The sequence below is a fragment of the Xiphophorus hellerii genome, chromosome 15 (genome assembly GCF_003331165.1).
Source record: "Xiphophorus hellerii strain 12219 chromosome 15, Xiphophorus_hellerii-4.1, whole genome shotgun sequence".
In the NCBI taxonomy this organism is placed as follows: Eukaryota; Metazoa; Chordata; class Actinopteri; order Cyprinodontiformes; family Poeciliidae; genus Xiphophorus; species Xiphophorus hellerii.
This window is the reverse complement of record NC_045686.1, coordinates 7,088,248-7,100,256: the sequence shown is the minus strand read 5'-3', so window position 1 is coordinate 7,100,256 and position 12,009 is coordinate 7,088,248. Positions and strand designations below refer to the sequence as shown.

Below are 12,009 nucleotides of genomic sequence, written 5' to 3'. Positions count from 1 at the left end.
TCAACTACAATCACAAGACAATTTTGCAAAAGATGAGTTGTGGTACAATAATTGCAGATTAAATAGACAGAAGTCAGAAAACAACTGTTTATTTTGTTTAACTCAAAGATGAGACAAGAGTTTAAAAAGTCTGACATTTACATAAATCAAAAGATAAAAAAAAACAATTTCTACCATAATGGCAATAAAAAAATGAAATGAGAAATAATAACCTTATGAATGTTTTCACTTCACTCTAATTCAGACATAAATCACCTGCATGTAAAGCCAGCAGTGAATCCAGTAACAAACCATCTAACCATAATGTAAAACATTTCCAAAGGCAGGTACTGAAGAGAGAAGTTCATCCCTGCCATTACCCCAATTCTCAATGTGTGACAAGTTGGAAATGTATGTAATGGAATGACAAAAATTATCCTAGGCATAGCAAATCGTCAATATAAAGCCCTGAAATGTTTTTATCACCCCACCACATTTTCCAATGCATACACAATTTACAATGAAACCCTTGCCAGCCCGAGGGTGTTGTCCTTGTACACATATCTGAAGCACTCTGCAGTACAGGGGTTTAAAATCCTTTCAGGTGCATGTAGAAGGACAACATGTCAAACATGCTTTTACTTTGCCGCTTGCTGAGCCTGGCGCCGCAGCAGGACATATATCTTCTCTTTAATCCAGTCTTTGTTGTAAGGTTGGTATGTCTGCGTGTCAGCTCTGTACCTGTATTAAAAACAAAATTATTTTTTTATAGAGAGCATAATTAACTGAACGAAGGACAGCCAAAAACGTTCTTCTAGCAATCTATCCTTACACAAGACAACTCAGATCTGCCAGGTCATCGATGAAGTCAAACAGCTGACTGATGTCGTAAGTAATGGATGGACTGTTTGGATTCATCCTCTTCAGATGCTCTTCATACATTTTGCAAACACCTGGAAGACAAGGCACAATAGTTTTGAACAGCAAGATATGGAAGGAAAATATAATAGCATGCCAATGAAGATTAAAGGAAACCAGTAACAGTGTCTTGATGTCTGTTGATATTAAGTAAATTAAAGTCTTCTTTGAAGATGTTGATAAAAATGTGTTTACCTCTACAGCCAAGATGAACTTGATTTCTGTAGTACTGAAAACATTGAGCACTAAAAACATATTTTTTGGTTTATTTAAATTTAATTCGCTATATTTATCCTCTTTGCATACCAAAAATTATTAAATACGGGCCACAAGAAATATTTGTAGTTATTTAAAAAATACATTTATTGTCATTTTAAAATGTTGCAATATTTAGAAATATTGAGAGTAATTTTTTTGTATGAAAAGAAAAGTGAGTCTGTAAATGTTTTTGTACAATTCTGTACCGTAACAAACTGCCAGTATTGCTGTGCGGAAAACAACGAATCACGTACGATTTCAGTACATACAGAAGTGGCGTTAGCAACACTGCAGGATTCCTTTTTAGGCTCATAAAGCCAAAAGTACATTTCCTGTAGTAAGTTCAATTGAGGCTGGTCTACCGGACTGAGACTTACTCAAAAAGAGAGTCTCGGTCCGTGCATTCAGATTCTTCTATCAAATTTGATACAGGTCTTCATCTCTTAGTAGACAGTTAACAGGTAATTTGCATTATACAACAATAGATTTTCATAATTTGGTCTCACAGAACCAAACACTAATCTCAAATATTTTTCAAAGAAGCATTTTCAAACAAAATCATGCCGATATTGACAATGAGCCCAAAGACCACAGTTAATGAGACGTAAGTCAGAGTTTCTTTTAATCTATATAATGTTTCATCAAATCTTCTCTCGTCTTTCGCCCTACAGATGCTTGGTTAAAATGTGGGTGAAAACTGTGTGTTGCTACAGTTCCCTTCTATCACTTTATAGTATACCGATTCATCATTAAATTTCATAACCACATCTGTATAAATAGTTAAAATTAAAAAGACAGGAAAAAATATACCTTCCATGCATTCGTTTACCGACTCGTAGTCCGCATATGTGCGGCCCTCTGGTCTCTTGGTCGGCTGGACAAGCAAAATTGTGTGCGACTGGAAAACAAAAGTTTAAATTTAATAAAAACATAATTATATAGCAATTATGTCACAAATTATATAATCTAAAAATGGATTTCATTATTTACTCTAATGCCAAAGATAAATATGGAGGTCTTCTGCACAGTCATTTCCAAATATTACGAGTGTAGACCATTTTTGGTTAAAGACAAAACGCCATGACTGTGAATAAGTACATATAAAAAATACAACAGACACCAATCCAACAGAAGCAAAATTATATAACAAGTATCCAACTCAGGGGTTAATTTCAAACTTAAATTAATCTTGTAACAGCAAAAAAATAATACATTTGACAGATTAAAATTAGTAGCAACTGTTAGCGTCGCAGCTTGCTAGCTTAGCAAAAACAGCAATGTCGCTTATTATCAGTGTTTCTTATATTTCAAACCTCAGTGCAAGCAACATTTACCATATCTGCCTTCACTACAGATCGCCCAAGTTTACGGTGGAAGCAAACAAAGAAGGGAAAATGAATCGCTTAATCTACTTTTCAGATTGCCGAGCAAAGCAAAGATTCTCGAAAAAACACTTGAAGGAACTGATGCAAAGGTGTTTCCGGTTGTAAAACATTACGGCTTCAAAATAAAAATTTGGTTTCAAACTAAAAGTAAAAAGAAGTCAAATGAACTGGTAAAATACTTATTTTTGTATCAGCTGGAAGCTAGTTAAGCTAAATAAGTTCTGATGTAAAATAAAAAGTTAATACTAATGTACTCAACTACGTACGGATTACTTGTAGTCTTTAAGAGTTGGCATCTTACAATCTTTAATCATTTTTCTTCAGAGGAGATTATTAATATAAATACTGACCCATAATAAACTACTCATATTATTTTTATATTATTTTTTTTTTAATTACAATAGATCTAAAGACTGAATGCACAAAACTTACTTTTACCAAAGTATGAAGCAACTATTTAAATTATGGTTTGCAATTTTTAAAGCAAATGTTTGACCCCTTTTTATATATTTCCCATTTACAGATATTGCATGACCACACTATCACAGATAAATAACACCAATTGCAGGAGGATCAAATAACACTTTATTGATTGGGCCTACTCACAGTTTTATGGTATGTCAATGACCAATCAACATCACAAAGACATTTGCAGAAGAAAACAAATTAAATGTAGAATCAGGACAAAGATTTGTAAGTATATAATTTATTGTGATAAAATCTTCTGTAGATTTGACATATAGAGTTAGACAATTTTCTTCAAGTGGCATATGAACAAAATCCTGTCCATCCACATATTCCAGTATTAGGTAGAACAGACACATTTAAAACTGAAGGGAAGAAAAGAACCTAAAAAATAAAAATAGTATTGAGCTTACAAGCCAATAACTGGGTTTGTAGAATAGCAAGCTTTTCTATTTTGAATGAACACTTTTATTTTCATTTTACTTTTATTATTTTCAGAAACAGTTCTAAAGACTTCAAGAAGCATTTTCATTTGAAAATATCAATCGGAACAATGAAATTGTACGGTACTTCTTTGAAAAATATTGTCATGATTTACAATCTCTTCAAATTAGTTTAAAATAATCTCTACATAAGAGTATATTTATTGTATCTTACAATTCTTTTTCTATTCTGTACGCTGAAGACGTGAGACCTGAGCCCTTGCCCTTGCAATGCTTCCAAGTGACCCTCTTCTCGACGTCCTCCTGGCAGGTGCAGGCCCTCTCGAAACGTCCTCGCACTCCCTTCTGCAAGCTTCCATTGACCTGTAGTTGTTGGCATTGCCATGGCAGCCTCCGTACCAGAACTCCTTGCATTTGCCAGTGCTGTAGTCATACACGAACCGAACCATCCAGTTGTCACATGGACCTTCATCACGGGGCAGGAGGCAAACGTTCCCGCCGGAAGGATCAGCAGGGCGAGATGGACGCAGCTGTTCAGAAAGAAAAAAAAAAAAACGAATGAAAGTTCAGGTTAAGGTTAGAATGCAGGAAGTGGTGTATGTACATTAACATTACATACATAATTTTTTTTAAAATTCTGATATAAGTATATGGGTTTTCTCATTTGTTTTCTATTTGTATGCACTATAAGAAGAGGACCAGACTGGAATGAAAGTATGTCATTTTTGAGTACAAAACAATAACATCATCTGATATAGCTGCCAAGAACAACTTGCTAACATCCATCCATCCATCCATCCATCCATTTTATTACACCCTTATCCCATTGGGATTGGGAGTGGTGTTGGTGCCGATCTCCAGCTGTTAAGTGAAAGGCTGGGTACACCCTGGACAGATTCCCAGTCCACCACAGGGCTAACATACATTCGAGCCTTATAGAGCTCTGCTATTGAGCTAATATTGAAGCTAAGTATGTTAAAACTTACAGGACTTTGTCCTTTGAGAACTGGAGATTGAGACCATTGATTTAGAGCAATATGCTTTGTGAATCCAGTGCAGAAACAAATAAGAGCAAAACATCTGTGGAGAATGGTGGAGATGGCTATGCTTTATGAATTTCACCTCAGTATCTTAATGTAGGTCATAAATTTCCTTCCTACCTCAGTTGTTTGAAACTCGGGACATCCGGCCCTTCCAACTCCTGGAGCTGGAGTCACGCCATCCAAACAACAGCCATATCTATAAACAATTTCTCTGTTAGAAATGGATAATTTCTCTGGATGTTATTAACTAGTTTCAAAGCTCAGAGGAAGACAGCAGGTTACCTGCTCTGAGCACAGTCATGTTGTGGGCAGCCCTGGCTCCTAGGTCCAGTTGCAGAGGTGTGGCCATCAGGACAGCAGCCATACAACGACTGAGCACAGTGAGGACCGTACACAGGAGGATAGGGACCCCGCTCACTGTATGTGTCTGGCCTTGGAACTTTACCAAGAAAACATGACATCAAACAGAGCGTACTCATTGTAAGCCACACAAAATGCCATAGACTTTTTGTTTTGATCTTGTTTTGTGGTCTTCTGCATTTGCTTATTTGCTCAATTTACTATTTATTTGGATTTTCACAATAGATTAGATCAGAAATATCAGTGGTTGTGTGTTTTTGTTCGAAAGTTTAAAATGCAACAGAATAAAATAGAAAACCATGTTCACATCTTATTTTCCTGGTAGGTCTACCAGCTTCCATGCTAAGAGGCGGAGTGACATTTTTACAAACCTGAATGATCTCCTGGAACATGTGGCACAAATCTTCTTGGGCTTTCTCCGGCCTCTGGATTTTGAACACTTGGAACCGCTAAAAAATATTTGAAAAAATTAGCACACAAAATAAATACAAAACCGAAGGTTTCAAAAGAGGTTTTTCCCACTTTGTACTCCTGGACAGGGTTGTATGTTGCATGACTCTACAGAAAGAGGTCTACTAGCTGCTCCACATCGTTCCTCTGGGTAGGGATTGAGATCTGTATCAAAGCAGCCAACCTTCCTCTCTCTCACGCCTCCACCACAGCTCCTGGTGCACTGCAAGGACAAAAGATAGAGGATAACAAGGTAGAGATAACAGCAGTAATAAGGAGGTGAGGATGTTTTCCCTTAAACTTACAAGTCCAAACTCTGTCACATGCCAGGAAATGTGCGTGTGACAGGCAGGTCTGCGGCAGGTCTGGACAGAAGCAGGTCTGGCCAGTCCTATGCAGGCGTGGTCAGGCAGGTGTTCTCCTCTCGCTCCTACACAGACCACCTCCCTCGTCTGCTGCCCTTCACCACAGGTCACTGAACACTGACAAAGGCAAAACCACATTCCACTAAAATAAATCCATTTATCTTTTGTGGTCAAATTAGCCAAGATGGTTACAGCATAGACCCTGTAAAAACATCTATGAATGACTGTTGACAGTTATTGAGAAATAGAAAACTCTCTCAGCTGAAAGAAAATTTAAAACTGTCAGGAAGATATGAGCAAACAGCATTCTTGTAGGAACTCAGTCACTTAGGCCATATAGCCTTGAAAAAAAAAACCTTGCTTCGTACGTCAGTTTTAGAATAGTCTAGCTTAAGGGTGATGGTTCACCAATCTATGTGATAGTTAGATCATAATTTGGAGTAAGATACTAACCACACTGAAGCTGGAGACGCTGTACTCTGCAGCAGCACAAAGGTGTCTGTTGCAAGGCTGCTGACTGACTGGCCTCTGTAGTCGGAGGGCGACGCAGTAGGACTCGTCCACCACTCTGGGGTTTGATGGGTCCTGAACCAAACACTCCACGCTGCGGTACTGCACACCTCCATCGCAGGAGGCAGAGCACTCGCTGTAGACTCCAGCCCTGTAGATGTACGTAAGCGTCTCTCTTGGACTGCTGTCATAACCCTGTCATCACATCAAATAAAGTCAGATGATTTGAACATAACACTTCAATGGAGCAAACTTTGGTATTGGTAGCTAAACAATTTGCATTTCATTTCCAAATTTAGTGTTTTTTTTCTTCTCTTTGAACTATTACCAATATAGACTAGTTAATTAAGGTCACTGTTGTTTTATGATCTCTTTGGGTATTTACACTGGTTGCCATGTAGGTGGCATTGTATGGCCTGAAGTCTTATGAAGTGACTTTTATGCAAATAGACACAAAAATATAGCAAAATTAAAATGTGAAGGTCTAACCAAATCAACCGAATTTGAGTCCTACCCCAGGTGTTTGGTACTCATGACATCCAGCCATTCCAAACCCTCGAGCTGGTGTCACTCCATCTAAACAACAGCCATATCTGAGGATGAGAAGGACTTTCTGTTAGAGAAAACATTTAACAGGTACAAATCAGCTTACTTCAGTCAAATACTGGTTTAAATGACAGAATCCAGAGCACATTACCTGCTACGAACACAGTCATCTTGTGTGCAGCCCTGGTTCCTGGGTCCAGTTGCATGTGTGTGGCCATCAGGACAGCATCCATACAGTGACTGCACACAAGGGTGACCTAAAGAGGGTAGGAAAACAATGTCAGTGAATGTTGCTGTTCTTAAATCCAAAGTAATCTGCATTGGAACTAACCATTAACTCTATGATTAACAACTACAGATACTGGGACCATTTAGTGGAAAATAAAAGTTTTATTTTTTCTGAAAGATATTTAAAAGTCAGATACTAACCTTGGCTTTTAGAACATGCAAGTGACCAGAAGAAGTTGCTTCTTCGGGGGTCCCTGGCCAGCAAGTGACCGCGAGGAATATTTGACCTCTCAGAATAACTACTTTGAAAACTTAAAATTTATACTGATGAACTTAATACTTCTTTGTAGGTCCACAAATAAAAGAAAAGTTGCAAAATTAAAAAAATCTTCAATAAACGAGTGTTTATTGAAGAGTTAAAAGACCCAACAAGGGTAATTATTGTGTTCATAAGAAGGAAAGATCTTGTTTGTTATTTTAACATCATAATTTCAACTGTGACTGCAAATTATCCAGTCAAAAAGTAAAAAAAAAATCTATTTGTTTCTAAACACGACCACATTAATAAGTTCCTTGTTCCTAACTTCACTGAGTCTATACTGAAACCCTGTATAAGTACAGGTAAAAAACTTTCCTTTACAAATTATTTGCTGCTATTTATTTTAGTTTAATTTTAATCAAGTTCAAAGATTTTTAAAGAAATATTATTTATAATCTGGTGGCTGGTGGTAGATAGGGTTAAACAGAAGGGGTTCTCCAAGTCAAATTTTGCTTAGGGGGCTTTTTGCCCCTATGCAGGAAGTAATAAAAATTAGGGCCTTTTTTATTTGTTTGTTATAGAGATTTTGGTCATTGATGGGCAAGAAAGCAGAAACAATAGACACATTTTTATTGCCTGAAAAATATTTATTTCACTGAAGCCTTATTAACCAAATAAATCTGGCTGCAATCTAGTTTTTTATGGTTTATGCTTGTGAGTTTTTTTAACTGTGTATTTAGCTGAATATACCAATAATTTAGAGGCAAGACAAGGAAGTGAAAGGAGACACAGTGTAACATACCTGACTGTTCCCCTGGAACATGGGGCACAAACCTTATGGTACCTCTACCAGCCCCTGAGTCCTGGATGCTTGGAACCGCTGGAGAGAAATAAGGCTATAATGGCTGAAAAGCACAAATATTCCAACCAAAACACACCACAGTCAACATTTGGCTCACTTTGTGGTCTGTTACACGGCTGTGCATTGCAAGTTTCGACAGATGTGGGTCTGCTGTCAAATCCACATTGATCCTCAGAGAAGGGATTCAGATCTGCATCAAAACAGCCGACCTTCCTCTCCCTCACACCACCTTCACAACTTCTAGAGCACTGCGGATTTAAGACGAGTTGTTAATGCTGAAATACTTATGTGGATTACATTTTTTAACAATGCATTTGCAGAGACTTTCCTTTTAAACTTACAAGTCCAAACTCTGTCACATGCCAGGAAATGTGCGTGTGACAGGCAGGTCGGCGGCAGGTCTGGACAGAAGCAGGTCTGGCCAGTCCTCTGCAGGCGTGGTCAGGCAGGTGTTCTCCTCTTGCTCCCACACAGACCACCTCCCTCGTCTGCTGCCCTTCACCACAGGTCACTGAACACTGACAACCAATTACAGATTCAAACTGGCTGTCTATGTAGTTATCTTAAAACAAAATGTATTTACTACAATAGTTTATAACCTAAGAATTTGTCATATTCTTAGGTTATAAACACAAACTTTAATTTATTTGCATAATATATTTACATAAATAATTTCAAATTTGTGAAGGACCACAATTATAAAACATTGAAAAAGTGGTTTTCATATTTTTCTCAAATAAAAACCTTTTCAGTCCACTTTGCTGTGACAACTTTGACCAATTCAGAATTTACCAAATTAGAAAATAGTCCATCTGTGATCTATGAGTAATTAAATATCAGTGTAAATTCAGCTGATTCATAAATGCATTAGAGGTTTGTTTGTTTTTTCAGTGTGGAAGGAGAAGCTGGTCAGAACAGGGAAATCTAAAGTTAAAACCAGAGTGGAGGTAACATGCAGAACAACAAAAATATACTGCCAGAGTCTCAAAAGAAGCTATGTGGAGCTGTGTTTTTGTAGAGAAAAAGTTCAAAAGGTCCTCAAACGGGGACTTAATGCAAATGCACACCACACTTTTCAGGTTTTCGTTTATTAAATCTCTTTTTTTTTTCCAAGACACTGTAAGTGAAAGTCCAAGACTGACAAAGAAAACACAGCATTAACTTTATTCTAGCTTCTATGACACCTATCAAAGGTCCACACTGTGAGATACAAACCACACTGAAGCTGGAGACGCTGAACTTTGCTGCAGCACATGGATGCATGTTGCACGCCTGCTGACTCTGTGGCCTCTGCAGGCGCTGTGTGATGCAGTAAGACTCATCGACCACATGGGGGTTTGACGGGTCCTGGAACCAACAGTCCACGCTGCGGTACTGCATGCCTCCGTCGCAGGTGGCAGAGCACTCCCCGTAGACCCCGGCCCTGTAGATGTATGTGCGTGTGTCTCTTGGATGGGGGGAAACAGCAACAGGAGCAGAGGAGTGGACAGAGACTGTGTCGTTATCCAAACCCATAAACTCTCTATGGTCCAATAGCTGGAAAGAGACAACATATCAACAGTATGACAAATAAGTTTAGGTGTGAAGTCTTTGAAATGGAAAACTACATAAGTGGGCTTCAAATCTTACCCGACAAACTCCATCCACACAGATGTCAGTGCGTCCCACATAGCATGGGGTCCCATCCATCACTGTGGGCCTGTGGCGGTAGAAGAAGTTTTGTCCCCTTGGTACGCAGTTTAGCTCACATGGATTAGAAGCTGGAATATTAAAGGAATAATTAGCAACATGCTGAATCAGGAGCTTTACACACTTTATTCCTGGAATACTGTGTAATTTGAAACAAAACATGGCACACTGTAATCCCCACTATGTTTGTCATCAACATTTTAATTAAACTTTTACGTAGTAGAATATTTATGAAATATTAATCCGACTCTGTGCTAAATATTTAAACTTTAAAGCAGAAATGTTTCTGTAAAAACTTTTCTTTCTTCTTGATGGTGGCAAAAGATTTTAAGAGACTCTAATAGAGACTATACCTCCATAATAAGGCACCCATGTGTGTCGTTTTCCTTGAAAGTCCATTCTGTCAAACTCTGAACATTGTTCCTCCCTGAAGTCTCTTGATCCAACGGGGCAGGCCTGTCACAACGAAACAAAAACACCGTATATCTAAATATCTCACATTGTATTCCTGTGTGCACTGAGTTTGTTTTTAAGGGAGTTAATGTAATTACATGAGTATTACAGGCGAGGAATGATTTGGAGGAGCCTACGCAGTTGTGTCCTCCATCTGTCCTGCAGGAGAGAAATTATATTATATTATATTATATTATATTATATTATATTATATTATATTATATTATATTATATTATATTATATTAGTTTCACTGTGAATGTTTAAATAGCCTACCTTGAAGTAATACATCTCCTGGTTCTCATTGCCACTCCGGTGCCGCAGGTTCGACTGCAAGGGCCATAGGGCCCAAACTCTCCCCAGTAGTCATTTACCGGCTGTGTCACCTGCCAAAATAAATGCATAAATAAAAATTGGACATGCAGTTACATTTCTAAAAACAAAAAAAAGGGGGGTTTTGTGCCGCCTCTGGAACACATGCTGCTTCCCTTGCACCAAATCCAAGCCGCAACAAAACAACAAGCCAAAGTGTGAGAGCACAATGAGACTAAAATAGAAGCTGGAACTTGAAACCACAAACCAACCCCTGTGTGTTGCATAATGAATATACAAACTTACTCCTTGGCATATAATCACAATCACTTGTGTGATGACAGTAAATCACACTTTACTCTAAAATCTTAAACTACAAGTAAAACATTTTAGCAAAATTGTCGTTTTTGTTTTCCTTTGTGAAATTGTCTTATTATCCAGGATATTTTAGACTATGATGATTTGAGGAAAACAAAACCTTGTCTAGACGAATTAGTATTGTTTGTAGAATTAACCCTAAATCTGAACAGGTCTGAATAAAAGGGAATTTAAGCTTAAAAGGTCAAATTTAAGATTTACAAAATATAGACTAGCTGACTAATGATATTGAATTGTGATGCTTTGGTTTGTAGCAGCTGAATGGTAAGTCGGTACCCGAATGTGGCCTTACTGACTGGGGTAGAAGACGTTCTCCCCGTGTCAACGTGTTTTTTTTTTCTACAGATGGATGAATGGATGGACGGATTGATGGATGGGTGGATGGATGGATGCTGAAAGTAGCATGTCACTGACATTAGCAGTGATTACACAAAAAATACGTTTTTTCCTTTAAACCGCACAATACCTTTTTACCTAGTGTGGATATAACTAGCAGTACCAGGTTGTAAGTACAAAAATACAACAAATCAAATAATATTTTATTCTGCAATTTAAAACTGCACATGAAAAAAAGAACTACTCTTACTGCTTTATTTTAATAAGAAAAAATGCAGTCCATAAGTACTAGGTTTATTTTTTAAATTTACTATGAACTGTATAAAGAACTATTATTGACTCAAACATGGAGTTAGATGTATTTAATAAAACATGATAAAAATGAGACTTACTGTAAAAGCAGGAACAACCAGCTGCAGGATACCAAGGACTTGCAGGATGTTCATGTTCACCAAAAGCCTCTCATAAACTATCAACGAGAAAAGCTGCTAAATAACTCAAATCTCAATGCAAAGATGTGCAACCAGGTATTCAACTTTTGTCATAACTGGTTCACCATAATTTTCATCCACATCTGGAAGTGATGTATTTGGTGAAGCTGAATAAATGTCATTTATACAAGAGAGAGGTGAAAACGTGTTTAAAGGTAATGCTGCCTTACCTTGTTCAAGGGAATCCTGAGCTGGTAGATCAGCACCACAGAGGAACGTGGATGTACAAGATGAAAGACGGCACAGACACACTGATTTCTATCTTCTCATCTGGTCTGCT

General features: G+C 37.7%; 2 protein-coding genes across 2 annotated transcripts; both read right to left on the bottom strand.

Annotated features, from left to right (window-relative positions):
- Positions 1 to 73: 73 nt before the first annotated feature.
- Positions 74 to 2,659, bottom strand: erh (ERH mRNA splicing and mitosis factor). The gene is made up of 4 exons (XM_032585041.1): positions 2,490 to 2,659; positions 1,966 to 2,053; positions 812 to 932; positions 74 to 720 (listed from the first exon to the last, which is right to left on the bottom strand). Exons 1-4 carry the CDS (start codon positions 2,490 to 2,492, stop codon positions 618 to 620), a joined length of 315 nt encoding a protein of 104 aa, XP_032440932.1. The 5' UTR covers positions 2,493 to 2,659; the 3' UTR covers positions 74 to 617.
- A 443-nt stretch (positions 2,660 to 3,102) lies between these two features.
- paplnb (papilin b, proteoglycan-like sulfated glycoprotein) lies at positions 3,103 to 12,009 on the bottom strand. The gene is made up of 19 exons (XM_032585830.1): positions 11,900 to 12,009; positions 11,631 to 11,707; positions 10,489 to 10,598; positions 10,312 to 10,372; positions 10,114 to 10,216; positions 9,701 to 9,831; positions 9,287 to 9,607; positions 8,413 to 8,589; positions 8,169 to 8,319; positions 8,012 to 8,089; positions 6,874 to 6,979; positions 6,691 to 6,769; positions 6,120 to 6,371; positions 5,607 to 5,783; positions 5,374 to 5,524; positions 5,223 to 5,300; positions 4,774 to 4,930; positions 4,609 to 4,687; positions 3,103 to 3,978 (listed from the first exon to the last, which is right to left on the bottom strand). Exons 2-19 carry the CDS (start codon positions 11,682 to 11,684, stop codon positions 3,673 to 3,675), a joined length of 2,571 nt encoding a protein of 856 aa, XP_032441721.1. The 5' UTR covers positions 11,685 to 11,707; positions 11,900 to 12,009; the 3' UTR covers positions 3,103 to 3,672.